A 27,044-nucleotide genomic window follows, 5' to 3' on the forward strand; every position below is an offset into this window, starting at 1 on the left:
AAGAAGAAAAGGAAGAAGCGGATAAAGTGTTAAAAGATTTACCAAAACGTATTGCTGTACGTATGGCTCTTTCTGCACGAGATTTGCGAAAACAACTCCACACACAACGTTATACACGACGTCTGCGTTATTTAGATACACCAATGACTGGAACAGTAAAAGTGGAGATGAGACGTGATTGTGTTGTACTGCACTACGGTGGAGAATCTGTGGAACTGCTTCATCGTGCCATGCAGCGATTGGCGTTATTGTGGGATGCACGTGTACAGTGTGAAGGGCGAAATAATAATAATAATAATAATAATAATAATAATAATAATAATAATAATAATAATAATAATAAATTAGATGCGAAGTGTACCACAGGAGCACAGACATTATGGAATAGTGCGATCACGTCATATCATACATCTGTCATTCCAACAACAACAACAACAGTAATAATAAAAGAAGAAAAAGAAAGAGAGGAGAAACAAGAAGAGGGAAGAGATGTTGAATATGTCTTTTCTACACAAGAACCATTCTTTATACGTACCTTTACCATGTTATTGCGATATCGTGCACTCTTTGGGGATCTTGGGTATAATCAAGGTCCACATGCCGCCGTCCCACCGTGTGTATTACAACAACTACACCGATCCTTTGATGTACAGTGTGAGGCGTTTGCAAGTCCATTAAATGCACAACTCCCACGATTTGCCTCACTCTTTCCGGATACGGATTATTACTATGGAAGTATAGGCGCTTTCTTTGATATATCGCTTATTTCAGGGCATTATGAAGTGAATCCACCGTTTGTGACAGCTGTACTGCAGCGACTGCAGACAATGCTGTTGTGTGATACAATTCCACATTGCAATAGTGAAGAGGCGGCGTCTATGTTATTTGTGCTTGTCCTTCCTTCACATGATTTAGATGAGGCGGAGCGGCATGATGGTGGTGCATCCACACAGATAATAGTAGAAAGTACAGAGGCAAATAAGAATAATAATCATACTAATGATAATAATAGTAATAGTGATAGTAATTATCATTGTTGTGATGGGAGTACTGGGACTATGGGTGTGGAGTGTCAATCTACCAGCAGTAGAAAACGACAGCGAGTACATGCGAAGGAAATAGCGAATGGCAGCAGCAATGAGGATGGAAATAACCGTAAAACGAACACAAACAATATAAATAAAGGCAATGGGAGTGTTGAACGGACATTGCGTGAGAGTTCTTTTTGTATCGCACATACACTTTGTGCGGCTTCTGAGTCTGCGTATGTGGATGGTCACCAACATGTTCTGCGATCTCCCCTCTTCTGCATTAATTCTCCAACGCGATTGATTGTATTAGGCAATTCCACAGCCCGACGTCGTTATAGTGATGCGGCGATACGACTGGCGGCTGTGAAAGATACTTGGAAACGCTATACACTTAAATGCAGAGAGAGAGAAGATTAATGGGAATGAGAAATAACGTGATGGATGAGAGGGAATCCATGTGTGTTGCTGATATTTTGTTTGTTTATTTATTTTATTTGTTTGTTTTTCTCTGTTTTTTTTTGTTTCTTTTTTATTTTTTACTTTGAACTCATCCTGTTTGTTTCTTTTCTTCTTATGATATACACTTTATGGAAAGGGAATATAGGTTTGAATACACCACATCTCACACACATATTCTCTCTCTTTCTTCATAATATATATATATATATAAGAGCACTAAAGTGAGGACTCTGAAAAGAAGAAGGGGAGAACACACACACACACACACAAAAAGAAGAAAATCAAGAACAAAAGACGAAAAGGTAAGAAATAGAAAAGACAACAAGAAGACATATTCGTGTTTTCTCTATTTCCTTTCCTTTATTATTATTATTATTATTATTATTATTATTATTATTATTATTATTATTATTATTATTATTATTATTATGAGCTTGAGCTCACTGCCCTCATCTCCAACATTACTAGCAGCCGCGGCCACACGAGCAGCGGTGGGAGTAGATGTTACGACAGAACGTGAAGAATTGATGCTGTCATTTCTCTCGCAAATGAGAGAACGTCTGCAGGCCACTGCGAGTATAGATGAGTTTCGCAATTGGGTAAATGAAAATTTGCCAGATATAAAACAAAATCAACAATACCCACCGGCATATTCAGGATCATGGAAAGACTCTAAAGAGGCTTCAGAGTTTAAACAGAGAAAACACAAATGTCAGACTTCTTCTACCCCACAATTATCCCTTTTATCCCTAAAAGAAAATGGCATGGATGATAATGCAAATGATGCTATAACAGACTCAGCTGGACCGGTAACTAAGGCGGATAGATGCAGTTTTGCTGGAAATTTCGTATTTGTAAAAACGCCCTTTACAGCTTTACAAGGAACAGATTCCATTCTTCTGACCACACCGAATGCCCAAAAGAAAAAACCAATCACATGTGGACCCCTACACAAGAAGAATATCGTATCCCCCGTAAGAGGGCATGATATCACAGGCAGCCCAGACTCGCGTATAAGTATACGTGGACACGATGAGGGAAACATGGGCAAAGATGTGGTCTCCTTTCTCCATCTTTCCTTTTCATGGACGTCGAATATTTTATTTCGCGGCGGACTTGAGATATTCGGCGCTAACAAACGACGGCACGGGGATGAGTCGAATCCACTTGGCTACAGTGCGAGCATGGGGAACATGGAAAACACCACCTCTCTGTTAACGGCGAGTGACTTCTATGCAACCGACGGCACAACCAAAGCTTTATCGATGGTGGGGGCGACGAAGAAAAAGGCGCCTGTTGCCACTTCCATTTCTTCACTTTCTGCGGTTTATCGCGGTCGCCACGGGGCCATTTCGCCTGTGAGGCGCGCCACAATTCTTGATTCCTGCAGTCATCTTAACTTTGCGGAGGGAATGCCGGTGTTTTCAATGGAGGAACGACTGCCGGGGCAGCGGCTTCTCTTCTCACGGCAGTGCACCCGCCACTCGGCGGTGTTTCGTCCGGTGGAGGAGGTGCAGGAGGCACTGCGTGCGGTGAAGGTGCCTTTTATGCCAGATGTGGATTTGCAGGATGTGGATATCAATTACTACTGGAAACTGTATGGAAGTAATTGCTATGTCTACACTTGTATGAATATTCTACTTCGGTATAACTTTGCCAATCGATTTGGCTTTGATGTACGACGGCTACATTGTTACTACAGTACAGCCCTTACGTACATTCGAGCACGTAATCCATTTCACAATCCTTGTCAAGCCGCAGATATTGTTCTCGCCATTCATCAATTTCTCATACAGCCGTACTTTGCAGAGAACTTCACTGATGAGGAACTCTTTGCCATAATCTTTGCCGCTACTGTGATGAGACTTGGACACATTGGTGTAACGAATGCGTTTATGCTTAAAGTACGACATCCATACGCTTGCGTTCACAGTTTTTACGCACCACTGCAGAGTGTGAGTCTCTCTCTCGCCTTTGCCATACTCGAATCCCCTGAGTGTTATTTTCCCACATTTTCCACCAATAATAATAACAACATTAACAGCAGCAACAATGAAGATGATGATGATGGTGATAATAATACTAATACTAATAATAATAATAATAATAATAATAATAATAATGATAATAATGATAATAATAGACTACCATCGGTATGGACTCGGTCGAAGGAAACGGAACTACTTGAACTGGTCTCTCAACTCGTCATGTGTGTTGATGAGAGAAACCATGAGTCCCTCTTCATTGAACTACAGGCGGTATTACATGAAGGGGCTGGAACAGTTCTGCGGGATCATCATTTAATGACAATTCTACGTAATACCATGCATGCTGTGAACTTTTGTTATTTATTTCGACGATTATCAATTTACAAGCATGCAGCTGTTTGTAGTGTGGCGGAGTTCTATCGCGAGATGCATGCCTCACAGTCTTTAGCGGCTGAACACTTATCACGATGGCCACTGCGAAGAGAGCCATCCACGTCTTTTTTGCACTTCGCAGGCAGTTCGACTTCCTCACATCTTGTGCAACCCAGCAATATCACTACTGTACGAGTTATGCGGGAGGCAAAGAAGCATCATAACATTAATAATAATAATAATAATAATAATAATAATAATAATAATAATACTAATAATACTGATGATACTAATAATACTGATGATAATAATAATGATAATAATAATACTAATAATAATAATAATAATAATAATAATAATAATACTAATAATACTGATGATAATAATAATGATAATAATAATACTAATACTAATAATAATAATAATAATAATAATAATAATAATAATAATAATAATAATAATAATAATAATAATAATAATAATAATAAGGATACTGAGGATGATCATGAAGATGAAAAGCTATCGGGGTCACTTTCCCCATTCTCAGAGGTAATGTGTGATACCAATGCAATAGATTACACTGTAAATCATCCAGTGAAGGGTTCACCCACAGAGACGTGGTTATATCCCAATGGTAAGTGTGGGAAAAAAATGCAATTGGCCTTATTGGAAGTGTTATTCCTGCCCTTTATTAAAGCCCTCTCACCATTTGTGCCACTCTCCTGGTTAACCTACACAGAGAAGAACAGAGATTGGCTTTACGAGTACGCAGATGAGGCATTTGAGGATGATGTCACGAATATTCTGAAGAACAGTAATAAGATTGATGCCGTACTGCCAATATTTCATGATACATTTGAACGGCGTGTACTGCGGCATATTGTTGGTACAATTGTGGAGGGGGAAGTTAATTCAGAAGACGAAGAAGAGAGGAGTTATTTAAAAGGACGTCCTTTTACTGTATGATTGAATGAGTGAATGAATGGGTGGAAATAAAGAAAGAAATTTAACAAAAAAAAAAGTGGTGGTGGTGGGAAGTAAAAACATGAAAGCAAGTAAATAAATAGACAAACAAGGAAATAATGTGTATGTCTATTTCTGTGTTTCTTTCATTATTTATACGTGCTTGGTTGTAATGAGAAAAAGGTTATTTATTATTATTATTATTATTATTATTATTATTATTATTATTATTATTATTATTATTATTATTATTATTATTATTATCTGTCCATTGATTTTTATTTTTTATTATTCTTCTCTTTGCAATCCCTTGATTTCCGTTTTTTCTTCTTCAAATGCAAGAAAAGAATTAGATAAATAGCAACATCTCATGCTCCTTTTGTTTTTATGAAGTTGTGATAGGAGAGTATTTTTTCTTGAAATTTTTCTTTTTTTGTTTCGCAGACGTTTTGTGGGAATACATGTCTTCTTAGAACTATGTATATATCTATCGATCTATATGTGTATCTCTCTCTCTATAGATAGATATATATATATTTTTGAGTATATATATATATATGTATATTTGGATGAGACATGTTCTTTTGTTTCGTTTGTTTTTTCATTGATCTTTCTCTCACTTTCTTTCTCTCCTCTTTGCTTGTTTGATGTACATTTCACCAATAACATTAGGAATAAACAAGGAAGCAAAGAACTACAGTGATAATAACGGTTTTATTATTATTATTATTATTATTATTATTATTACTATTACTATCATTGTTATTTTCTCTTAACGTATAGATTAGTATACATACATATATACGTACAGAGAGAGAAAGAAAGAGTGGAGGGAATATAAAAGAAGGGAGAAGAACAATCAAAGAAACATCATTATAGTTGTTCTCACCTACAACATCGACAAAACCAAAGACAAGTGTATAGCGAAGCTGCTAAATTAAACAAACGAAGAAAAAAGAAAAGGAAAAAAATTTATCTCCAATAACAATAACAAAAAAAAAAAACGGTAATACCAACAAAAAGTACGCCAATAAGGAGAACGGAATTCTAACAGCAGTCTAAAACGCATACATACAAAAAAAAAAGAAAGTAAAAAAAATCAATCATAATATTAATTATCAATATAAATTAATAATCCCACCACACACCCCATCCACACTACCAAGAATGGCGTGTGATCTCAACGAGACATGGACGGAGTGTCTGACGGAGTTCCGCACACATCTCGCGGAGTCCGGCCCCGCCTGGCACTGCCACACCTGCGAGGGCGTCGACAAGGAGGCGATGCTCAGCGCCCCGGAGATGATGGACGCCAAGACGGACGCCGGCTGCGGCTACGGCGCCATCCACTCGCTCGACGGTTTGCTGCGGGGCGGCGGGATTCCCTCCGCGGCCACACTGACGGGGGCGGCCCTCCTCGACGTGGTGGATATCATTCACGTGCGGGAACTGCAGTATCTGCAGGGGTACGCCCTCACCTCCGGCTGCCTGGCGTTTCCATACTTCTTTCGCATGCGTGTACTGCAGGAGCAGAATCCCACACTCCACGCCTACTGCAGAGGCGTCGCGCGATGTGTGGAAATGACAATGCGGGCGGTCATGACAACGCGCGTGCACAGTGATGAGGAGTTTGTGCCGTGGATAAAGGAGTTGGAGCGCGAGGAGGAAATCACGGAGGATCAAATTATATGTGAATTGGAAGAGGCCGCGTGTAAGGCGGAGTCTCCCGCATTGGCCGCTCGTTTACGCTGGCGCAAACACTTTCTTGCCACACTGAAACTGTTTGTAACGGGTGTAAAGAAGTTAGATACTGAAACAGCGTGTGATATTGCGAAAGAGGCATTGGATGTACTTAACTCGGATGTGTATATACGTGAGAGTGAACCTGTGCAGGATAATCGATTCTTTCGTGATACAGAGGTGGCCTATTGGGCAAGTACATTTACACCAACAAAGCCTATTCCATGTGCCCCTTTTAAAGAGGCGATGCAGGCGTATAAAACACTTCTCACACAATTGACATCATTGAAGGAATTACTCAGTATGCCTTCTCTGCAATCTATTATGGAGTTTGTGGAGGCACTGGGAGCACAGAAGCCATTATTACCTGTTCGATCAATGGCGGTTATTGTACTCTTCCGTAATGATCCAAGTGAGTCATTCTTGTATGGTCCATCACTACTTCGTCGGGTATTGGAAGAATTGGCGGAAGAGCATGGAGCCCCATTATATCTAAAGATATTTGATGCTGATGAGGAACTACTGGAGGGAGTTATTAAGTACCGTATTCATAAAACAATGGATCCACTTAAAATTACACCAGAGCAGCCAATGTATCTACGACATCAAACCGTAGAATCTGTACGTCGTTGGGCAGTGGAGATCTCCAAGGCGTACTTAATTCACATGGAAACCATGCTTTGTAATCGTGGATTGGCACATCGTCGAATTATGAATGCCCTACCGCAATTGGGATCACTACAGGAAATGGCATACTCTACCGATACATCTATTTTTCTCGCCATGATTCCTGCTGTTCCTGCAGAGATGGAACAAGAGGCTATTAAGCGTATGCCACTTCTTGCAATGTATACCAATCAACACGTTTTACATGTTATGGAGCTTCTCTTTTCTCTCTCACTGGAGTTAGATCTCTTTACACAAGGGGAACTCATTCCAGCACTTTGGTATCTAAACTTTATACAGCGGGCACAGATGGAAAATATCGCCATGTTATCTCCCCCAACTTCTACTACGATTCCAGAAACACGTATTAACCGCAGAACGAAAGTACCATTATATAATCTCGCCCTTACCACACGCACCGTCGGACATCCAGACGCCATACGTCTTGGCATTCTCGAAGCAAGTCGCATGATTGCAGATGCTGTGTTTGTTGCAGCGTGTGTGATAGAGTCACGGGGACTCATTGATTTAACTAGTGCGGCCAAGCACTCACTTGTTTCAGTTGAGAGTATATTTAATCATCGTATGAGTTGTCTGAGACATATTCGCAGTCCACCATTTAAGCCATATGCCAGTTGTCTTGCGGCGAAACCAGATTTTGGCACAGTTGATAACTCTAATCCAGTGAAACTCGCACTTTATGCCCAAAAGGCAGGAGAAATTGCCGTTGGCGCGGCAGACAGACTCAAACAAATTCTCACATCTAAAGATTTACCCCAATTACGTAAAAAGGCAATTCAATCACATGTTGAGGGATTGGAAAGAACGGCCAGAGCTGTGGGAGCGTCATTGGCGGCTTTTGCTAATGTGTGCGATGATGAGAAGGCACTAAATGGATACACAGTCAGCGTGGAACGACCATTTCTCCCATCTATGCTGTGCTTTACTCTACGTAAGAAGGAGACAAAGTGATTGAATGATTGAATGAATGAAGGATTGAACGAATGAATAGCTGGCTGATAGGTGATGTGTAAGAGTAGTTCTGTTTATATATATATATATAAGGGAAATGATAAGTGGTATTCATTTTTCATTTCTGCTTCCATAGGCAGTGTTGAAGTGGTCATTATCATCAGCAGCAGCGGTAGTAAACTACGAGGAGATTTTACGCGTTGTAAGATGATTTGTTGTGTGAAAGGTAAAGAGATACATGGAAGAATTAATTTGAAATAAATAAGTAACATTTGTGGCGTTTTTTTTTGTTGTTATTACTGTTATTATTATTATTATTATTATCTTTTGTTTCTTTCGTTTTAACGTTTTTCCACATTTCTTTTCTTTTTTTTTTCGTTGTTGCTTTTCTTTTTTCTGAAATTAGAGCGGGAAGGTTTAGTTCCCGTTTCTTTACTTGTTGTTATTTTCCTCTATTTTTTTTCTTTTATTATTATTTTAAGCACAGAAACGAAGGAAAAGAGAAGCAATATATATATATATATATATATATATATATATGTATATATAAGAATAAAATAAAAAAGAGTTATTTTTCACAATGAGTGGAATTCGTGTGGCGGAGTTCTCCAAGTACTTTGCTGTCGGCATGACTCTCACTGCTCTCTTTTGTGCCCGCCACTGCAGTTGGGTTCTCACACACATGTCGGCTGATCTGCAGGAACACTACCGTACACTGCAGAGATACGCCGATCAAGTAGCCGCACTGGAGATGTACGCGAAGGAGAATAGAGGGAAATCTACACTTCTTCTTGCTGGAGAGGGAGAGAAAGAGAGTGAGAGATAAGTAGATAACTGGATAAATATTCAAAATCGAGAGAATAGCGGGTTTTCATGAGGTCTTTGGCTACACGGAAAACATAGGGCTATATATGGATGGGATGGGATCTAACGGTGTGGATACAAATATATATATATATATATATATATATATATATATATATATATATGAGAGAAAGAGAGATGGATGGATGTGAAAGTGAGTGTGCATTAGAAGGAAGAAAGAAAAAAAATAGAAGAAACAAGACTTATTGTTAGGTTTTTTCTGTTCTCATGCATTCATTTATAGATGGATTGAAGTTTTATTTCCTTTTTGTGGAGTGTTTTTATTCTTTTGCCTTTTATTATTATTATTATTATTTGCCTACGTGGAAGGTCTCAGAACGTAGAATCGGTACAAAGCAGATAACACCAAATCCATAAACCAAAAAGAAGCAAAAAAGAAAAAAGAAAGAAAAACCCAATACACAAACAAACAAACAAAAGAAAAAAAAAAGAAAGGAAAGAAAAAGAAGGAAAAAGAAGAACAATTTGCTACGTTAATTGAAAGAGAAGTTCTTTTCGTTTTTATTTATATCTCTCTTCTGAGGACTGTAACTGTAGGGTTAGGGTAAAAAAAAAAAAGAAAAAAAAAAAAACGAGAAATTCTAAAAAAGAGAGAAAACCAAAAAAAAAAAAAAAAAAATAAACCAATAGAAGAAAACGAAACGAGAAATACAGTGGAAAACAACAAGAATAACAACAACAGCAACAACAACAACAAATGGCTTTACAATTAGATGCTCTTGTACAGGAGTTTTTTACACATCGCAGCAGTCCCACACAACAACAACGCAAAGAAAAACAACAACGACAAAAAGAAAAACAAGAAAATGAATTATTTCGTCATGATACGTCTCATAGTACACTCGCAGGAGGAGATTTACGGGAGATGGATGGAACAGTACCACCAGTCACATCATCGGATCCACTATCCGATAATTGGAACCATAATAATATTAATATTACTAGTATGAATATACTCCACACTAACACCAGTAGTCATTCTATTCACAACGGCAATAGCAGCAGCCATCAGCATCATAATAATAAGAATAGCAGTCATAATAGAGGAACTGTACCAAACGTCTCTCACCTCGATGTACAACTCCTCCCGCCGCTGCTGCAGTACTTTAGTGGATTATCAACAACCAGCAGTACTGCGGCATCTCTCAGTTCATCGCCATCAATGCAGGGGGTTTCGCCCAGTTTAGCCCCCACCACAGCGTTATTTTCATCCCCACTGCGAAACTCCACACGAAGAGCGGCGGGGCATGTAGACACGGTTCTCACTGCAAGTCGTAAAGTGCGAGTGGAACGACCACGATCGGAGTATAATAACACATTTAGAAGTACGGGGCATATGCGTAATTCTCCGTTTTCTCGAATGACCACTACACCACATGTGAGCACTAATGTAGATCGACTGTCTCCTGAGCGAATTGACGTTTTCGCAAACTACGCCCAACCACCGTTAACAGATGGGGGAATCTCCTATGAGTCTCTTGGCCGATCGTATCAACGCGGCCTTAATGCCCTTGTTACACTCGTGGAATCGAGTAATCGTTTACTTTTACAAGAACGTAATTCCACCAATGTTGGAATGCAAACAGCGGGATTTGCAGGAAATATAGACTCTTCTTCTTCTTCTGCTGCTGCGGCGGCCTCTATGCCTAAAAACACGGCGAATTCAGGCCCTAGTGATCAACGAGATGCGATTGTAAATCATTTAAATCGCCTCTTTCGTACACTCTCTGAACGTGGGGAAAAGATACTCGCACTGCATATTATTACACGTGTGGCCATATGGCGATTTGCAAGTAAAAATGAACGTGTGACAATTCTATTTAATCATCTTCGTGCGTGTTTACCAACCGTACGTTTATCTACAGCTACACTTGCGATGGAGGCATGGAGACAATTACATGTGATTGGGGCTAGTTCTACTGTGTATCTTAAAGTTACCTCCGAACTTCTCTCACTTGCATGTGACTTTGCACAGTATGGGAATACACTGGGAGAACAACTAACAGGTCTTGTTATTATTAGATATATTGCACTATGGCCAACCTCACTCTACCGTGCACTTTTATCAAATGAACGGGATACACTTCTTCTTGCTCTATGGAGTTCACTCTGTAATGATGCATTTCCGGAACGTATTCGAGAATTAGCAGCGGCGACGCTACAGGCGTTGTTTGTTATTGCCCTTGAACAGAAAAACCATCGATCTGTGAATACTCTGTTACAACACGCTATACTACTATTAACATCTGAAAAAAAACCAGAGATTCCAAGTTGTTTCTCCCTTTCATCCGTATCGCGACAACAGGCAACACTGGAAGTCGGGGTACAACAAGATACCTCTAATAATAATAATAATAATAATAATAATAATAATAATAATAATAATAATAATAATAATAATAATAATAATAATAATAATAATAATAATAATAATGCTAATACGATCCAGCGACAACCACTAGTGTTACAACAACCCACACCTGCAGTAGCAGTACGACGTAGTGAAGTTAAGACTAACACAGAAAGTAATAATCCCACTGGTGCTTCTGCTGTTATTAACAGTGGTATTAGTGGTAGTCGTAGTAGTAGTAGTAGTCAAACATCACATGCATTTCGTTTTATCAAGACAAAACTAGTTTCTCTTGGAAAGCGATTATTACGTGGAGATAAGAAACTGGGAAACCATAACAGCAACAACAACACGATTAGCATCAGTAACGGTATCCAACATAACCCTTCTTCTTTATTTTCCCCTATAGCCGATTTATCCACTGATGCTACATTAACCGCTAAGGATAAAACTGGAGCAGCAACAGTAACTACCACTATAGAAGGAGAACTGAATACTTCTTTAACATCCTGTTTTGCATTACCAGCATTTGATAATCCTCCCTCAAGTGTACGTGGAACTACTGGAAGTACAACGAGATCAACACACCGAAAGTTACAATTTCGTCTTAGTCAAGTACCATTACCACGTAATCCGGATATCACACTACACGCAGGAACGTTAGTCGTGGGAGCTTACATTGGTGCTTTACGTTGTTGCTATCCAAACTGGGAACCGTCTTTTCTCACACCTGGCGAGTTACACGCATCTCGCAGTGCTGCCACCACAACCACAGCAACGACCACAACAGCACCAATGGGAATATCAACAGTGGGAGGAATAGGAGGAACAGCTACGGTGCGTACAATCCGGCCAACAGTGAGTCCTGAACAGCCAGGACGTAGAGCCGTATTAACTTGCAATACCACAACGGTAGTGCATGGCGCGGCTTCTGGTTCTCCACTGCGTGTACTGTCTAGTTCACGCTCCTCGTGTGTTAGTAGTTTGCGTAGTACGAGACGTGATATTTCACCTCGTCGTGATACCGCCGAATTACCACTGCGCGTGGAGGATGACGTCGATGTGGTTTCGCACAGTACAGAGACAGATGACTCCGCCGCTGGTGGTTGTATATCACACCGCCGTGATGAGGGCGATCAACATATAATCATTCGTGAACATCATATACGTGATGGAAAAGACGTTGATGGAAATGCCATGGATGGGGAAGATGATATGAACAACAACAATGATAATAATAATAATAATAATAATAATAATAATAATAATAATAATAATAATAATAATAATAATAATAATAATAATAATAATAATAATAATAATAATAATAATGGTACTGATAGTGATAACTATGATGATGATGATGATGATGATGATGGACCGGAGTGGTCTAGTTTACGTGGAGCCTTTAAAGAGGATGATCGATCATTTCCAACGCCAGTTCTTCTGCAAAGGGGTTTACCCGCACAAAAGAATACATCTGTGAATATGACAATGCCTCAACTGTCTGGAACGGGTATGACAAGAACTGTGAGAACCCCAGGAGTCTCGAGAGCCTCATCTCTGAGAGTTATGACAAACTCTCCACAACAACAACCAAGACAACAACAACAACGACAACAACATCAATATCATCACAATCAGAGTCCACAGCATCAAAGATTTCGACATGAAATTTTTGATGAAAAGTCGAGTCATAGAACGTCATTAAAATTTACAAGTGGAAGCAAAAAAGCGGCTGAATTAGGGAGTTTTATACCCCCTATTACATTTCGTAAGTTGTTGGATTTATGTTTTTCGTGTAATCCACGAGTATCTCCGGTACAATCGTGGTATACGGAACGGTTACTTCCTGTTCTTGCCATGTATAGTCCACGTGGTTTACAGGAAAAAGATGTACTTATGGCTTTACGTCTTCTTGTTTCTCGTGCAATTAACGCATTTCGCGATGCTGCTGAAATGCCACATTTAAGTAATACGGCAGAGGATGAATTACGAGGTACATATTCCTCTGAATTGTTTTATCGCGTGAATGATCCATGTACATTGTCTCTTATTAATATGACTCTTTTTCTTTCTGCTATTGCTAGTACGAATCCACGCATCTACGAAACTGTCTTATTACAACATGTTTTTCCTATTCTTCATTGCGCCCTACAACATAATACCCCAACGTATTGCCCAGCTGCATTTCCTGTCCTTGCATTACTAGTGCATAATACACCGCATGAATTACGTGAACGATTTCAACCAATAGTAGCACAATTAACAGAAATGGCTATTGCAGCTCCATTTACTACAGAAATGACTGGAGTTACCGCAAAGGTTTGTGCTGTTTATCAGGAACTCCGACCACTATGTCGTGCAGCATTGCTACAACGTATTACAGAAGTTCTTACAGATAGTGAAAGAGTACGTAGAGATAGTAGTAGTGATAGTGATAATGATATCGCAGGTATAAATGATAATGTTAATACTACTACGGCTTTAATTACAAGTTTCTTTAACCTGGAGAAGAAAAAAATGTGTTTTCGCGTTTTACAAGGTTTCTCTATAAATTGGGAAGGAACTGGATACTTCTTTTTGGAAGTATGTGCGCCTTATCTACTTCACCGTAATGCCGCCCTACGACGGGAGTGTGTTCTCTCATGTGTAAAACTACTTCTCACCGACTGTCTTCACACCGTACAACGGGAAGTAAGTGAAAAATCACCTGTAATGAATCATATAACAGGCACTATGTGTAGTCCACGACGTTCACGTCTAGAAGGGAATGATAAGAATGTATTTTCAACAACAGGAGGAGGTAACGTCATGCACTCTTCTAATTTAAATACTGTGAAGGTAAAGTCGGTTAATATGCCTGTGAATCTTACGAATACAATTACTACAGCTACTACAACTCCCGGTACAAGTATGATGGCTGTTGATTTGGATTACCCATCTACACGCACAAGGAACTCTTCTTTTCGAACTGAAGAGAATTCCATATCTACAGCTGTTTATCACAATAACAATAGTGGTAGTTTAAAGAATAATACGCATATTCCTTTTACATTGGATTCAACACATGTGGAAGGAAAAATGGTAAACAGTTCTGAAAGTCATACTGGTCGTTCACATATAACTATATTACGTGAGGTACTACATCGTCTGGTAGAAGTTGCGGTGTGTGATCCGGAGGAATATATTCGTTATGTAGCATTAAAGAATCTTTCCTCAGAGACTGATCAGTTTCTTTATACACATGCTGAGATTATTGATCTTCTCTTTGAAGTTCTTAACGATGAATATCCACCAAATCGTGTAGAAGTAGTACGTATTTTACGACGAATTGCACTTCATATTCCATCTGCAGTATATCCACGATTACGTAAAGTATTAGTTCAAAAAATACGTGATTTTCAGGAACGTATAGTTCATTCAAATTGTTCGCATGAAGGAACTACTAATACTGGTATCATTAATGCAGAACAATTACAATTAATGTTTGAGTTAATACAGACTGTTCCACATTCTTTACCACTTTATATGGATAGTTTACTTCGATTATTACAGCAAGTTTTAACGCCACATCATTCTACTGAACGCGATACTGTCGTAATAGCTCTTCGTATGTTATCATATCTCATCGATGAAAGTCCACGTGAGGAATGGTGTAAATTCGAAGCTTTACTAAATATTCTTTCAGCTCAATTACTACTTCGTGATGGGGACGCTGAACGCTTACATGCTGCTATTGGTGCATTACAAAGAAATATTCAATGTGTTGTAGTGGCCCAACCTTTTTATAACACATTTAAATTACAGAATATTGTCTCAAGTTTACAATCATTATTGTATCAGAAACCTTCTATTGGATCTGAATTATCGTTATCTGTTTTAAAGTTGCTTGGTACGATTAGTTCTATTGAACCACCCCACCAAAGTGAGGATATTCAAGGTCCAAGCGTCATTCTTAGTCGACCAGAGTATAAATATCGATTACCATTTCCACTTCATATTAATGATACGAAATTATTATTAAGAAAACGACGTGGTGATCTACTACGTGCACAATTTACTGAATCTATGTGGCCAGATATTATACTTCATGTACTTCTTCGTACATTTTCGGAAGCTCTAAATGGTGTTCTCGGTTTTACAAATGAGGAACTTGGGGCATGTTTACAAGCCACTGTGGCTATTTTACGTGATGCACGTGTATTACAGCGTTTAGATTTATACATGCCTTCACTTTTAAGTGTTCTTGCTGGTTTATTAGAACGTGCTGGGGCTGATTCTCCATTGCGGGTGACAACAATGGAAAATATAGCAGAACTTGTACAACTCGCTGGTCGTGCTATTGCGCCAATGTATGCGCTTTTAGTGGCATTTCTTGAACAACATTGGGTATCTTCGTGTTATGCGCTTTCTAGATGCTGTAAACTACTTATGGCACTCTGTATGTCTGTACCTGATTTAGTACAAGAACATTGTGAAAAGTTTCTTTCGCTTTTACTGTGTAAACTTGTACAACTTGTGGAAGATACTGGGACTGCAACACCGGTTGTAAAAGTACAATCATTATCTGCTAATAACCGACCTACAGTGCATAAACCAACGGCAAGGAATAGTATAACGTCCGTTGTTATAACCGATGTACTTAAGGCCATTCATTCCCTTTTGCCTATTGCGGATCAATTAACCGTAGAAGCTGCTTGTTTAGCACTCTCACAGTTACTCCGAAATACAGGTAGTGCAGCAGGAAGACTAAATTCACGAATAAATACATTGGAATCACCTTCTTCTACTGCGGCATCCACTAATAATAATGGTATCGACGCCGAGGTGAGTCGTCAGATTGTACAGGTCTTGGTAGAACTTTTAAATACCATCGATGTAACGACAACGTCCACAACTGTTATTGAGAGTGCCTTACTTCAACTCTCGTACTATGCCGATCTTCATGAGTCCTCCCTAAAAGCTCTATCCAATGAACTCCAACAACAACAACAACAAAGTCAGTCCCAACACCAAAGTCAATCTCAACAACAACAACAACATCATCATCATCGCTGGTTGCCGTTTCTCTCGCGGGTGAATATAACGCCTGTGGCTCCGCCGCCGGTGCCTGCGAGGGCCGCCGTTGGACTGCGGGAGTTGGAGGCGGAACTCCACCGGCGGCGGGGGGCGGCGGGGGCCGTTTGGTTCCCGTCATCTTCACTCGCCCGCCTTCTGCTCGAACCCGCCCCCCAGCGAGAGAATGACATGATGGAAAAGAAATCTTCAAGTGGTGGGCGTCTTCTCCCGCTTTCGTTTCCATTTGCGGAGGTGCACACGGCGTGGGAGTCGCCGGTGGAGATGGAGCTGCTCGCCTGTGTGTTGCTTGTCGCCGGGAGATGCCGACTCCCCGCGGTCTCATATGAATTAATGATTACAGAGTACATCACACGGCGATTCCCCACAGATACTGCGGTAATGCGATTCTTTCACTGTGTTGCTTCACCCAAGTATCGTGTGGGGCTTCTTCCTCTCCGGGCGCAACCACAGGAACAGCCACTCATGCCACTCGTACCATCAGTATCATCAGCATCAGGATTATCACCGCCAAGACAACATCAACAACAATTACAGTCACAGGGACAGAAACTACAATCGGAAGGGCAAAGAGAGAAACAAGAAGGTAGACAAAGTGAATCTACGACAATGTCTCATGATACTTCAACGCCTGCATCTCAAGATTTGCCATCGACATTTTTGGGAATGCATCAAGGTTCTAGAGGAAGGGTTGCCTCTCGTTTTTCTGAAGTACAATTGCTTTCATCTCCTATACCAATTCGACAACCACGATTAATGCAAGATTCACGCTCATCTTCTATTTCTTCAGTACATTTTATTTCATCTTCCATTGCTACTGGGCCAACATCTGGGGCAGAAAATAACACTCATTTATTATTATCCTCAACACGAACAGGAGAAATAATGCTAGGTGAACTTCGCGGGAATAATATACCTCCATTTACAAAAAATAGTCTTCATAGTGATGATTATTCTTCATCTTCTCCTGCTACAAACAGCACTGCAGTTCCTCTTTCACATCCTCCTCCTTCTGCTGCTGCTGCTGGTACGGCTGCTTCGGTTACTGTCTTTGCTAATAGTTCTACTGTTACCGCTGGTACTGGGATGGAAGGTGGCTCGTCTAGGCGACAACCACCTCTTCCACTTCCACGACAACATGAATTTTTATCAAGCAGTAACAATAGTATCACAAACTATAATGATGAAAGACTAACAACAACGAATGACGAACGTATTTCACAGGTTGAAGGTGACGAGGATAGGGATAATGATGATGATAATGATAATGACAATGATAATGATGATGATGATGTTGATGAGGGTATGGATGAAACTGATGAACAGCGTTTTTTCCGTCAACATGAAAATCTTTCTTTTAGTGAATGGAGACCATGGTTTGAGCAGTTTTGTACGATGCTTGTCGAAAGTAGTGATCACGTATGTGTGAGCAGTTGTTTACCACTAGTTCGTCGTCACTTTACAATATTTTCATCTGATTTATTACCTCTTGCATTTTTATCACATCTTACAAAGTGTGAGGATAGAGTTATTCGACGTTGGATGCAATTGATTTGCGATTTTGTACGTATGCATGATCATGTACCACAAATTATCGCTGCAGAGATGGCACGTTTGGCACATCATATTCGACTTTATGGACCCTCACTCTTTAGTAGATCTCTTTTACGGACAATTGAGAAAAAATACATTACACTAGACCTCTTAATGGTACTAGCCGATCGTGCTCTTAATCCACCTCTCCTATTACTATATATTGAACAACAGTTGCTAACATGTTTTACATGGTCAGCACTGGAACGTGTTGTAGTGGCATTAGAAGATATTAATTACTTAAATGATCCTCGTTTCTTATCATTTCATCCACTTGTTCGCCGCGCTGCCCATCGATTTCTACGTTCATGTAAAAATGAGAGAGGGAAGAGTGGAACTCTTAGTGGTGTTGGTAGCCCAACATGTGAATTTGTTAAAGAAGTTGACACAACCACAAAAAGTAATACTACTAATACAGCTGCAGTACCAGGAAAAATATCTCTTACGCCTTGTGATATGGAACTTCCATGGGAAAGACGAGAAAATAACGAAGATGCCCCTTCTACAGTTCTTGGTGCTATAACATACGGTAATGAAGTTATTGTACTACCACCATCTCTGCTTGAATTGGGTTGGTTTGAAGCCGCATCTTATGAGTATCTGCGTTCTATATGGACAACATTAAAGAATCGTGTAAATGAAACTAATGAGAAAATCCCTAATACAGTAGTAAAACGATCTTTACTTTCTTCTAGAGACGTTCTTGGAGCTATGCGTTGCTATATGCATGTATATGATTTTGAAAGTATTTTAAATATGTGGATGATGATAAAGGATCTTCCATTTGCTCCTGAAGAAGAATCTAAACCAGAAACAGAATTGTATCAACCACAAACCGATATTTCAAGTTCATCTAATACATCTTTAACTGGATCTAAATATGCTCATATGACAAAATATGTAGTCTCTGCTGCCAAAGCTCTTTCTCGATGGGATATTGCGAAAGAAATAGGTTATGATCATTTTTTACCTGTAGAACGTGATGGAGGTGATCGTCACTCACGTGGATGCAATAAAGATTTTCATTTTTATAAACATTTAGAAATTTTTCGAGCTGCTTCCCTTACTGCATCTAAAGAGTATGGAAAGGCTAAAGCAGTATTAGAAGCTCTACGAACAACTTTAGGAGATTTCTATGGTGTTTTTCACACAGAGAATACACGATTAAAGTTTGAACTGAGTATTATGTTTCAACAAATTTCCGACCTTGAAGAAGGTATAGATGCTATTGAGCTAAAAGGTGAATTAGGGGCTGGAAATAATAAAATGTCAGGTTCTACTAACACTACAAATACCACTACAAATATTCATACGAATAATATTGGTAATAATACTACTACTACTAATATTACTACAACTGGTGTTACAACAGGTACGACAAATTCTTCTGAAGTAAAAAATGAGACTGTAATAGGTGGAGGAAGGGAATCACAAGAACCACACCCTAATAGACGAATTGATATGGCTGCATATACAGAAGCTACATTAAGACGATTAGAGAATATTGCTGGAAGACCTCTTCCTGCCCATTGTACTGTATTACAAAGATTTGAAACAATTGCTCTTCGTAGTACTCTTGTTTCACCTGATTGTCAGCTTCGGAATATTTTGGTGATTTGTGAAGAAATTACTCAAGAGGGAATGCCAAGAAGGGCAGTACAAACAATAGATCATTTTTATTCTCTCCCTATTGATAGTGGTGATATGGAAACTGAACGTAAATACCGTGATACCTTACTACTAGAGAAGTATCGACTTGAATTACAACATTTATACCGTACGAGAGAATTGGTACGTTTACAAAATGAAATATGGGAGGAACTGACGTTAAAACGTAATAGTGTATTGACAAATGTACCAGATAGAATGCGATTATCGGAAACAGAAGGAATGTCATTTTCAGGATTTATTGCTCCAGGACCTGTCAATGAGCATGATGCAGAATTACTTCTACTTCATGTGGAATGTCGACGTAAACTTGCCAGTATTCATCAAAGGCGTAAGGTGGTATCTGAAGCACCATCTCCTATGCTTGTTCCTCATCCAAATGATAGTATGGGAGTTTCATTTGAAACTGGTTTAGGTATGCGTGTGGCATTTCGTTCTTCAGTAACACGTGGTAGTGGTAGTAGTAATAATAGTAATAGCAGTTCTAATATACGTGATGTGGAAGAAGAAACTCCGGCAGATATACTTTTAAATGATTATCGTCGTATGGAACGTGTTATTGAATCCTCTGAAGTTATTCCATCTATATGGAGAGAATTTGGATTATTATTATTTGATATTTGCATGGCTATCTATGCTGAGTGGGATTCCACAAGGGAACCTGAAACACTGGATAACTTTTGTGTTCAATCTGAAAAAGCCATAAGTGCACTTCAAAAATCTGTACAATTCTGGAGTAGTTCTGCTATGACTTGTATAACAGGGATTGGACCTTTTAGTAGTGCCTCTACACGACGTCTACGTCACGCACGTGCCGCACTTCCTGCCGTACATCTTCTATTAAAATCACTTCATCTCGCCCTTAAATTAGAAGAAATTGTAATCTATAACAGTATGCATGATGAGGATGAACATGAGGCTGGAAATGAGGCACTTGTTGCCCGTGTTATTATGCAGCATAGTGGTAGTAGTGATAAAAGTAGAAACAGTGAGGGATTTAAACGAGGAGCCGGCTTTGCAAAACTAGACTTTTCCCCCGCTATGTATCTTCATTGGGGAGCGGTATTGCCCTTTCTCATCAACGCGGCGGCCCGTCATCGTAAATTACATGATGCCGTACGTGAAATGTGTATGAAGTCCCGTGCGATGTTATTTCAATGTATATTTTATCTCACTGCCACCTTTGAACACCGGCATGAGTCTCTTCTTTCACAGCAGCAAAAACAGGAAGAAGATGAGGAACGGCGGCGGGCGGAGAATTATCCCGGTAATACACACTCCCTCTCCTCTGCCCATATCGTTACTGCCACATCCAGTATGTTTGCCACGGAAGAAGTAAATAATAATAATAATAATAATAATAATAATAATAATAATAATAATGAGGGAAATTCTGTTGTAGTTGGGGGTGGACCTCGACATGATACCGCTTCGGAATCTACTTGTACCATACAACAACAACAACAACAACAACAACAACAACAACAACAACAACAACAACAACAACAACAACAACAAAAGCAGCAGAACTGGAAATCGATGGCGGCTAATAATTCCTCAACTTCACCAGGAGGAGGTACAGATAGACGCGAAGGGGATAGTGGAATGCAGAGGTCAAATGATACGCAACATCAATGGCGATCTAGTATGCTTCGTGAATTGTCTGAAGTTGGTCCTGAGCAGAAGGCAATGATTCATCAAACGATGCAATTATGTGAGTTTGTACGTAGTGGTAAAAAGACTTCTATTACATTAGGTGCGTGTGCTTTACCAGTACCTAAGTGGTTTCTTCAACGTCATATAGTGGAGCTTGATGAAGAAGAAGTAAATTCAATAAAATATTCAGCAAGTAAAACAAAGAACTTTTCTTCTGGAACGGATAACAACACGTTATTAGAGAAAGAACAATCTTCTAAAGCAAGACCCTCTGAATTACAACGTATTTTACATGTACGTCGTCAACTTGTCCCTCATCAAGCTCCACAACGACGACGTGAAGAAGTACTTCTCTTCTTTCTTTCTGATGGATCATCTCTGCGATTTCACAGTGTTGAAGTGATAGAAGATCTCACTGTTGGTTCCATGACACAACCACTTTCTGGATATTTTACAGGAAATCGTGCAGGACAACACATGTCTGTTGATAATGCGACTTCTTCTGCTGTTGGTGGTTGTGGTGGTGGTGTTGGAGGAGGAGGAGGAAGTGATGTGGCATCATTTGGTTTAGCATCTATGACATTACCCACTGTAAGTGGGGATAAAGGGGTTTCACATATAGAGTTTGCCGATAGTAAGGCCTTTATTCGTCCTTTATCAACGATGGAAAGTGCTGTTAGTTGTCTTCTTGGTCATCTTCCTGTGCAGTTTGTTCGTCGACCTCTCGTTCTTCCTGTTGGGGTGCAGGAGTTTATTACACAATTGCCAGATCGTGCTATTTATACCTCTGGGTGGCAAATGAAACTACCACCTTCTTTACAGTTTAACTGTACAGCCTCTATGTGGCGACAGCCATCTTCGATATTTCATATGCTCTCGGAGTATAGTTTACGATATAGAGATGAGAATAGTTCTTCGCACCAGCAAAGTTATCGAAAGAGTCAACAACAACAACAACAACAAATGGAAGATTTTTCTACCGATGTAAATGAAGGTAATTCTACCCATGCTGCATCATCTACAGGTCAACGAAGGCATAATAAATACACAGATACTACTGATCCAGCGTATACTTCACGATCGGAACGTATGAGAAGAAGACTTCTTGCAAAATATGAAAGTCTTCTTGAATTGGCATTTGATCATGGACAAGTTCGACCTTTATGTACTTTTATACGTCAAATAATACTAACAAAGAAATTATCAGAGGCTGAATATCCACGACCTGTATCAAAGTTAGTATCACTCTTAGCGGTGGCTGAGGAAGTATTACAAGGATGTTCACGAACTAGAGATGAATTGCATAAAACATCTGATGCAGCTGGAAGACGTACGACAACTACCCGTTTATCTACTGCAGATGCTGATAATGAGGAAATTCAGATAAGTGAAGGTTGTAGTTTTCTTTCTATGTTTCCCCTTAAAAAGTCAAAACATGTAAATCCAATATCTACAGTAGCGTTAACAAAGCTTCGAATTAGTATTCTTGAATTAGAATCACCACGATATGCTCCTGCATTACGTCTTGCTTTTCAAGCATCTTCTGCAGATGCTGCACAATGGCTTGAAATTGCACATGTATATACACATGAATTAGCAGAATGGAGTATGGTACAATATTTACTGGATACTACACAAAGAGAATGTGCTACTTTTTTTGTAGACTATTCTACTGGTCATGTTGCCTCTCATCACCTTGGTGTACATGCACTCCAACCATTACCTTCTCATGCAACTACACATCGACCCTCCGCTTCTTTACTGGCTGGAGATGGAGTTTTAATTGAGGAAATACGTAAGGATGATCATTTAGGAGATGGGAATAACCAACCATCTGCTTCACCATATCCTTCTTCAGATCCATCTATATTTAGGCTTACAGGATGTTTAGCTTCACCTTTACCGTTAATGTGTCCATATGGTGTTTTTCTCGGACGTGCAACCCGATGTCTCTATTCATTTTTACGTTATAGACGTGATCTTTATGGTATTGTAAAATTTGGATTTCATGATTTACGATACTTTACATGGTGTCCAGTATTACAAAGACCCTCACTTCCCACAGATGGCATAGACGTGGATGCCGCATTAAAGAGTAGTGGTGGTGTTAGTATACCAGATGCCTCTAATCGAGAAGTTTCTCGATTAACCGCCACAGGCGCCACTTCATTACAAGCCGCCGATATTTCTGCCAATGCCGGTGCAATGACCACACCGCTGGGTGAACTTCCCGCAACTCCCATAATGGAAGGAGCCCCACATACATTAGAGTTTGCAGGAGGAAGTGGATTTGATAAAAGTATTGTGTCAAGTCCATTAAAGGGAACAGCACAAAATGCCATTGCCGTACCGTATAGTACAAACACGCATGATCAAACAGAACAATCACAACAATTACAACCACCACCACAACAACAAGTAACACGAACAGAAGTACAATGTGAAGAAGAACGAAGACGGGCAACGGCGGCAACAGAGACTTTGCGAAAAATGTCTTATTCTGCAGTAAATGCTGCCGTATTTGATACATGGAGAACACAAAATATTCAACAACAACAACATCGTAGTTTACCACCACGATTATTTGATGGTTCATCTTTTATTGAGAAACTTACAGATGAATTTCTTCCCATGCAAGATGAACCCAAACTTGTACCTTTTACTTATCCACTAACAGAAAATTCTAAAGATCTTATTTTTCTTTATCCTAACAACAGTATGACAGATGCGGAAACATCTTTTAATGTTCCTGAAAAGCCATTCCTACCACCAACAGCTTCTTCCTCCAAGTTAATGGGACGTACGACGTCTAATTGTGGTAATCGTGGTCCTGTACGAACTGTTAATGAGCGTGTGGTACAACTTATTCGAGCAGCTATGGAACCAGAAAATTTAATTGGTACTGTGAACACTCCACACCGTTGGACTCTTTGGGCTCCTCACTGGTAAAAAAAAAAAAACACACACACACACGCACACACACAGACACACTTTCCTTTTGTGGGGAGAAATAAAAAGAAACAAGAAGAAAAAGTAAAGATAAACCAATTAAAGGAAAAGTAATGAGTTCTTGCAACTTTTACAGTTTTTTTCTGTTATAATTTTTCCATTTGTTTTTAATATCATTTTGGAGGAGGAAAGGGGATTGGTGTTTCCTGTATCTCTTCCGTTGCTTGCATTGGTGTCTCTTTGAATGTTTTTCTTTTTATTTTTGCTCGTTTTTTTTCCTTGCTTCAATCAAGCTTTTACTAAATGTTTATTTTTATTCCGTATTTTTATCCCATACTTTGCAAACGAGGGGTGTTGTAACTGGTTGAGTGCAGAAGAGCAGACAGATATCACCCCACCAAATATATCAAGATCTGCAAAACAAACAAACACATACTATACATGAGTACTTTGTATATATATATATATATATATATATATATATATATATATATATGGACTTTAAAAATGCCATTTCCTCGTTTTCTTTATTTATTTATTGATTCATTATTTCCTTCATCTCTTTATCCTTTTCTCTCTCTCTCTTACTTTGCAAGCTTATTTTACATTGGGATTCCAATGTCTACCATGCACAGTGGGGTGGGTGTTCGCCGGGCCATGCAGCGACTGCGGCACAAGACCTCCGAGCAGCGGCAAGTCGTGAATGAAATGCGGCAACACGCGGAGGAACTCACGGCGAGCGGGCGGGCCTCCGCGAAGGCCAAACACGTCATTCCCCCGCCGCTCTGTTTTGCCGAAGTGGCCGGCGAGGAGGATCTCCAGCGGAGTTTCTTCCCGGACGGGATGCTCAGCGGTGTGGGGATTGGCGTATCGGATACATTAGATGTGCGGGAGTTCCGCACCCGCTACGGTGTGGACTCGCAGTTACTCCATCAACTCCCACAACACGAGTTTCCATTTGTCTCATGGCTGCGGCGGCATGGGGCGCAATTTGTGGGAAAGTTAGTTTGTCGTACACCTGTAACGATTGGAGAGGCAAGTTTACTCGCGGAGGATTGCCCAGCGGCAGTGGCGGTAGCACGTGGGGCGTGTAATTATGCGATTAGTTCAGCACTGATGGGACCAGCAGCGATGACATCACCATTACATTATAATGTTGCCGCGTTTAAACCCACATCACAGTCTTTTGCAACATTTACCGATAATTACAGAATTGGAGCTCCATCGATGTCTGTAGGAATAACTGCTGCTCGTCTGGATGATATTTTTTATCTTTGGGAGGTATTTACATCGGCTATTCAACCAACCTCCTTTCTCGCAGAAGAGTGGAAGGATACGAATACGGGTAGTAGTGGTAAAGGTGGTTCAGAGCATGAGTATAATAAGAGCAACAGTAAAACTAGTCATACCAGTGGTAGAGGTACACCCTCAACTAGTAGTAACAACAATCATAATAATACTAGTAGTAATACTACTACTACTACTACTACTAGTATTAGTATTGGTAGTGGTAATAGTAATAGTAGTAATATCAGTGGTAATAACAGGAGCAATACCAATAGTAGTGGTGTAAAAGGATCACATTATGGTGATTCTTCAGGAATGAATGGACATGGTAGCAGTACTGGTTCTAGTGAGGAATTATATACACGCCATATTGAACTTTCGGTAGGTTATCCTGCCGATTGGATTGATGCACTTTGTCAAGAACGTCTTGTTTCTGCAGATGAGTTTCGTCGTCGTATTCTTCGCCTTGCCTCTACTCGAAACGCTATGAGAAAGAATGAAGTACTAGAAGTTATACCATTAACAATTGATGTTGACTTGGAAGTAGTGGTACAGGCTATACAAACAATAGCCCTATATGAACTTTCTCAGTCATTTGATCGCGTCTTCTCACCGACTAGTTCTGGTATAAGGGTAGGAGGAAGTGTATTATCACCCTGTTCGGGTTCTACATTAGGGACAGGTGGCATGTCACCATCGGGTGTATTAGATGAATTACCAGATGAATTAGTATCTGCTATATTTAATGGTAGATCTTTAACTAATCTTGATTATCATCGAGCATTACGTGCACGTGATAGTGTACTACGTGCAACAGAAGAGCAATTCCGCGATATTGATCTCATTATCTCACCCATCTTATCCGAACCGTATGTAAACAGCAGCATGCGAAGTATAGCTCCATTATTACCATTCGCATTAGGTGGCAATCCAATGGTGTCTGTGCAGTTAGAACCGGATTTCCCTGTTGCGTTGATTGGTGAACTCGGCCGTGATACCGGTCTATTTGAGGACTGCACGACATTTCTGCAGTTTGTGCGTGGAACTTCACCAAGGTGGTGGCGGCGAAAGTTTATGCGGTGAAAAAAGGGTGTGTTACTATATATATATATATATATATATATAGTAAAAGAAAAAGAAAGAAAAAGAGTTTAGAGGATATCTTTGGAAATAGAGTGTCAAGTGAAAAACAACAATACTAATAATAATAATAACACTCGTGCATTACACATGCGTCAAAATCAGGAAAACAGGACCTTATCGATAATGTACACTTGCATTTCTATTTCTCTTTACCCCTTTTCTACACTATTTCGATCGATATTTTTTTTATTACCGCTCAATGGAGCAAATTGACTTTTTTTTGTGGATTTTCTGTTTTTTATT

General features: G+C 39.7%; 7 protein-coding genes across 7 annotated transcripts in view; all 7 read left to right on the forward strand.

The window, feature by feature from the left end:
• Window positions 1-1,448, forward strand: part of LSM04_006222 (Phosphorylated CTD interacting factor 1) — a gene marked incomplete at both ends in the record, with an annotated part of 2,538 nt that extends 1,090 nt beyond the window's left edge. Inside the window, one exon of the mRNA XM_067337751.1 lies at window positions 1-1,448. This exon is cut by the window's left edge and continues 1,090 nt beyond it. Within this exon, the coding sequence (XP_067192912.1) occupies window positions 1-1,448 (1,448 nt within the window).
• A 470-nt stretch (window positions 1,449-1,918) lies between these two features.
• LSM04_005789 (3'5'-cyclic nucleotide phosphodiesterase) lies at window positions 1,919-3,794 on the forward strand (the record flags this gene model as incomplete). The annotated part of the gene is made up of 2 exons (XM_067337752.1): window positions 1,919-3,560; window positions 3,634-3,794. 2 exons carry the CDS (start codon window positions 1,919-1,921, stop codon window positions 3,792-3,794), a joined length of 1,803 nt encoding a protein of 600 aa, XP_067192903.1.
• A 20-nt stretch (window positions 3,795-3,814) lies between these two features.
• On the forward strand, window positions 3,815-4,816 carry LSM04_006613 (uncharacterized protein; the record flags this gene model as incomplete). The annotated part of the gene is made up of 1 exon (XM_067337753.1): window positions 3,815-4,816. One exon carries the CDS (start codon window positions 3,815-3,817, stop codon window positions 4,814-4,816), a length of 1,002 nt encoding a protein of 333 aa, XP_067192920.1.
• A 1,164-nt stretch (window positions 4,817-5,980) lies between these two features.
• On the forward strand, window positions 5,981-8,191 carry LSM04_005806 (uncharacterized protein; the record flags this gene model as incomplete). The annotated part of the gene is made up of 1 exon (XM_067337754.1): window positions 5,981-8,191. The coding sequence occupies one exon, from the start codon at window positions 5,981-5,983 to the stop codon at window positions 8,189-8,191; it is 2,211 nt and encodes a 736-aa protein (XP_067192904.1).
• Window positions 8,192-8,771: 580 nt separating this feature from the next.
• On the forward strand, window positions 8,772-9,017 carry LSM04_002781 (uncharacterized protein; the record flags this gene model as incomplete). Its single annotated transcript, XM_067337755.1, has 1 exon — window positions 8,772-9,017. One exon carries the CDS (start codon window positions 8,772-8,774, stop codon window positions 9,015-9,017), a length of 246 nt encoding a protein of 81 aa, XP_067192846.1.
• A 756-nt stretch (window positions 9,018-9,773) lies between these two features.
• On the forward strand, window positions 9,774-24,371 carry LSM04_008153 (uncharacterized protein; the record flags this gene model as incomplete). The annotated part of the gene is made up of 1 exon (XM_067337756.1): window positions 9,774-24,371. One exon carries the CDS (start codon window positions 9,774-9,776, stop codon window positions 24,369-24,371), a length of 14,598 nt encoding a protein of 4,865 aa, XP_067192954.1.
• Window positions 24,372-24,989: 618 nt separating this feature from the next.
• LSM04_002366 (uncharacterized protein) lies at window positions 24,990-26,741 on the forward strand (the record flags this gene model as incomplete). Its single annotated transcript, XM_067337757.1, has 1 exon — window positions 24,990-26,741. One exon carries the CDS (start codon window positions 24,990-24,992, stop codon window positions 26,739-26,741), a length of 1,752 nt encoding a protein of 583 aa, XP_067192838.1.
• Window positions 26,742-27,044: the final 303 nt, after the last annotated feature.

Source organism: Trypanosoma melophagium, assembly GCF_022059095.1.
Source record: "Trypanosoma melophagium isolate St. Kilda chromosome Unknown ctg19segment0, whole genome shotgun sequence".
NCBI lineage: Eukaryota > Euglenozoa > Kinetoplastea > Trypanosomatida > Trypanosomatidae > Trypanosoma > Trypanosoma melophagium.